At 28.6% G+C, this 5,207-nt stretch overlaps 1 protein-coding gene across 1 annotated transcript; it reads left to right on the plus strand.

The window, feature by feature from the left end:
* The first annotated feature begins 2,421 nt into the window (after nucleotides 1-2,421).
* On the plus strand, nucleotides 2,422-4,803 carry LOC107006947 (cytokinin dehydrogenase 3-like). Its single transcript, XM_027913867.1, has 4 exons — nucleotides 2,422-3,040; nucleotides 3,413-3,540; nucleotides 3,906-4,169; nucleotides 4,531-4,803. The coding sequence occupies exons 1-4, from the start codon at nucleotides 2,473-2,475 to the stop codon at nucleotides 4,801-4,803; spliced, it is 1,233 nt and encodes a 410-aa protein (XP_027769668.1). The 5' UTR covers nucleotides 2,422-2,472.
* The last annotated feature ends 404 nt before the right edge of the window (nucleotides 4,804-5,207 follow it).

Below are 5,207 nucleotides of genomic sequence, written 5' to 3' on the forward strand. Positions count from 1 at the left end.
GGGGGGGGGGGGGGGTTGGGGAGGTCATAGGACCTCGCATTCAGGTGTGTATCTAATGGCGATGATGGTTGTGGGTGTCAATCAGAGATGGTCCTAGCTAATGGTAATTATGTGGGTTCGGTGGCCGACATTATATAGTTAATAGTGATGACTAATGATAATTATTATTGTGCTAAGTAACGGTGGTTGTTGTTGATGATGGTAAATAATGACTAGTGATGATGATCATGATCGATTCTAAACACTGTCAACGATGTTTGCTACGGTTGAGGATGGTGGGCTACAAAGGGATGGGTGATGATGGTACCGATGCATGGATTTAAATTTAAAAAATCAATATGTTAATGATATTATGACTATATATAACATATGCGGGTATATGGACATACTTGGGTTGAACCATTGACAAGTGACTGATTGTACTTTTAGTGCTCACAAATATTTTATCTGTATCAAATTATTTTTCGTTCTTTGTAAAAATAGTTACCTCAAAATTATTTGACGTGCATGTTATAGTACATATGTTTCTTTCTCATTTAGACAAATGAGACCACAATTTCACTATTGCACGATCTTTTGTTTATTACTCAGCCCCACTTAAAATCGCTCTGATCTTTTTTTTTTCAAAGATGAATTCAAAACTAAAACTTTTATAAGTTCAAAACATTTTGAAATATATCTTGTAAGTTTATATTTAATTATTTTTTCACACTATAATTATCTTATAAATGATGTAATTATGTAGAAATATACGTAGAGAAATAATAGAGAAGAAAATGTGTTTGTATGCATATACGTTTGTTGTTATCCCTAATTTTCTCTGTATAGTTCTAATTTTATCGAATCTCCACGAAGGGACTTATGTGTTGTGTTTAAAGATGAAGACACATTATTCATTCTATTTATCGAGTAGGAAAGCCAACGAGGTATTTTGTGGATCGTGCTGCCCTTTTATTCTATTATTTCTAATGTTTGAAAATGATATCATGTTATACATTATTGTTGATTCATAATAATAATAATATATTCAAAGATCAATCTTTGCTTGGGATCTCATAGAATATATTGGGTGTATACAATCAACTTTCATATATAGATTTTCAAGATTATCTATGTTTTAAACACGTATATTTAATCCATCGTTGAATTAGAATTTTACGTAAAGATCTTAAAAAACATATCATGTGAGAATAAAATTTTGAATCTGTGTGGCTTTAATTAATCCTATTTTTGGACCATTTTTTTTATTTTATTAAAATAAGTAATTTTTAATCTAATTTAGTAAAAATTTTCATATTGTATTTTTTTATTTTATTAAAATAAGTAATTTCATTTTTTTTATTTTATATAACGTTTTCTCATAAAATATTTTATTTTTTGATGTTTCCTTCAACTTTCCTAACACATTTAATTTCCCTTCTCAAAATGCAATATAGTAATTATTTGCAAATTAATAACTACTAGTATTATTCTCAAATGTAATTTGCTTGATTCTCTAATCAAATCAAAGATTTGTGAAGATTTCATAAGATATTGAATGGATAGTCTTAAAAATTACTTTCACATTCGATAGATTCAACTGAATTTATTTATTTTTTTTGCATAAAATATAGATAAATATAATGGCGTGGGTAGATAAGGCTAAGAACAAATACAATATATATACATTCAACAGGTTTAACTAAATTTAGAAATTTTTTATACAGAATATAAATATGTATGTGTTGACGTTGTTGGATAAGGCCAAGGGCAAATGAAATACATGAGTAATAGGTTCAACTGAATTTAGAACTCTTTTACACAAAATATATATGACGTTTCTAGATAAGGCCAGCGGTAATGCAATATACATTCAATAGATTTAATTGAATCACAAACTCTATTACACATACAAGGATAGGAGCAAATACAATATATATTCAACATAATTTAACTAAATTCAAATTATTTTTGACATAATAAGTTCAAGGGTAAATGCAATATACATTCAACAGGTTCAATTGATCAATCACAAACTCTATTTTTACATATATAAGGCTAAGGGAAAATGTAATATACATTAATCAAATTCAATTTAATTCAAAAGGTTTTATATAAAGATAAATAAATAAATGATGATAATTAGATAACATCAAGGGATAAATGCAATATACATCTAACAGGTTCAACTAAATTCAAAACTCTTTTACACATGTATAAATATATGTTGACATGTTAGATAAGGCTAAGAGCGTACGCAATATACATTCATCTGAAGTCAAAATTTTTAACACAAAAAAACATATGTTACGTTGACGTGATTAGATAAGACTAAGGGCAAATACAGTATTAATTCAACAGGTTCAACTGAATCGAGCACTCGTTCACCCTCTATATATACCTTTATATCACTCTCTCTTTCCTTCACCAAATTATATTCATACTTCTTTCCTTCACATTCTTCTTTCTTCTTTCCCCATACATATTTTTAAAATGTCTAATTTAGGAAAATTAAAGACATTGAATCCTTCAATTCCTCAAGAAATTTTTTCCCTTAATATTTCATTTAAACTTAGTACAAATTTAGATGAAATTAAAGAATCTTCAAAAGATTTTGGAAAAATTATTCAAAATATATTACCAGCTGCTGTTCTTTATCCTTCTTGTGTTAATGACATAATTGACCTCATACAATTTTCTTATGACCTTTCTGTCCCTTTTCATGTAGCAGCCAAAGGTCATGGACATTCCATTAGGGGACAAGCCATGGCACAAAATGGGGTAATTGTGGAAATGAATTCTTTAAATAATAATAATAATGACAATTGTGGAATTAGGGTTTCTTGGGATTCGGATTTAGGGTTTTACGCAGATGTTGGAGGTGAACAATTATGGATCAATGTTCTTAATGCCACCCTAAAGCATGGCCTAGCACCTATCTCGTGGACAGATTATTTGTACCTCACAGTTGGTGGTACTCTCTCTAATGCCGGAATTAGTGGCCAAATTTTCCGATATGGTCCTCAAATAAGTAATGTTCATGAGATGGACGTTATTACAGGTAAAATTTATAAAGCACATGAATTATATTTCTATATAATAATGACTTACAACTTAGTCGTATCAGTGAAAGTCTCAATTCTAACCATACAAGTAATTACATGCATTATTTTAAGAAAATATTCTTTTTTTCCCCAACATTATTAACATTTCATATGATGATATGTCACCTTATAGTAAAATATAAGTCAGAAAAAAAAAACTATAGTTATTTTTCTAGTGTATGCATGACTAATATACTAGTTTATATATGAATTTCCCCAAATCATACAATTTATTTGAGGAATCATATTTTTTTATGTGATAATAATATAATTAAATGATTGTTTATTCAATATTTTATTTTTTGTTCTTATTTGATGTTTGGTTTCAGGTAAAGGGGATTTAATGACTTGCTCCAAAGATGTGAACTCAGAATTGTTTTTTGGAGTTTTAGGAGGTTTGGGACAGTTTGGAATAATAACTAGGGCAAGAATTGTCTTGGATAGAGCACCAACAAGAGTAAGTACGACGGTATTTGACTGAATACGAAATTTATAAATAGAAAAAAAAATTTGAGTCGGTGAATCCTAGTCACCGTCTTTATATATAGTGTTTACTTGTATGTTTTTCTGGACGCGTCTTATATATATACTGTTTTCGAATAACTTTCGAACAACAACTAAGAGATCCATTCGAGCAACCTAGCCTCTAAATAAACACACTTATCTAAGTTAAATTATTTCTAAATATTAAAATATGCGTCGTTTTTCTCTAAACATATAAAAAAAAAGAGTGTTATATAAAATAGAACAGATAAATATTAGTTTAAACTTCTATTTCTTACCTATGCAAATGTATAATTATGAATTTTTTTTTTCTTGTAGGTGAAATGGGTGAGAATGTTATATGATGATTTTTCAAAATTCACAAAAGATCAAGAATATCTTATTTCAATTCATAATAATAGATTGGATTATGTTGAAGGCTCTCTAATAATGGAACAAAGCTCTCTAAATAATTGGAGATCTTCATTTTATTCACCTTCCAATCAAACCAAAATTATTTCATTATTATCTCAAAATAAAATTATGTATTGCTTGGAAATGGTGAAGTATTATGATGATCACACTGCTAAAACTATTGATGAGGTATGTACCAATACATATTTTCGTCCTCGATTTACGTAATTCACTTTTCTTTTTAATCCGTTAGAAAAATGATGTTTTTCTATATGTCAATATTATAATCTTATTTCAGATTACAAATTCAAAAGTCTTTCTTTATTTCTTTAGCATTATGTAATCTGTCAAAGTGCACATCATATTGATTAGGATAAAGAGAGTATAACTTAGTAATGTTACATTAAAATTCATCATATAACATACAAGTAAACACATAAAATAACATAAAAGATCTGTTTATCTTATATATACATTATAATTTTCTGACGATACGTTTTGTCCTTCTAATATTTAAACTTTGTATATATATATATATATATATATATAGGAATTGAAGAAGTTAGTACAAGGATTGAACTATTTGGGTGGATTTATGTACAAGAAAGATGTGACTTTTGTTGAATTTTTGAATAGAGTAAGAAAAGGACAAATAGAGTTAGAATTAAAAGGAATGTGGGATGTTCCACATCCATGGCTCAATTTGTTTGTACCTAAGTCCAACATCATGCAATTTAATGCTGCTGTTTTTGAAGACATCATTATCAGACAAAACAAACCAACAGGACCCATCCTTGTCTACCCAACAACCAGGAAAAGGTAACCCCCCCCCCCCCACTTAATATATATATAGATAAGATAATCTGTTGTGTTGTATAAATCATTCTGCATTTTTACGTAGAACATAAAGAAGAGTCACACTTCAAAGAGTATGCATGTGAAGTAGATAATTTATTCTAATACTTAGCTTTCAAGAGTTGAATCCTATCCAATTCGTTTCGTAGTCGTCGATCGTAGCTTATTGGTCATGAAGCGTAACGTAGACAACTTACATAGCTCAAACTCATGATCTATAAGTGACTTACCATTTATAGAGATAATAAGTATTCTCTCTGTCCACTGTTCTTTGTCATGGTTCCTATTTTTAGAGTCAAATTATAAGAACTTTGATTAACATTTTAAGATGTATTTTTTTCATCGTATTGATATGCAAAAAAATGCAATTTA

This window comes from Solanum pennellii, chromosome 12 (genome assembly GCF_001406875.1).
Source record: "Solanum pennellii chromosome 12, SPENNV200".
NCBI lineage: Eukaryota > Viridiplantae > Streptophyta > Magnoliopsida > Solanales > Solanaceae > Solanum > Solanum pennellii.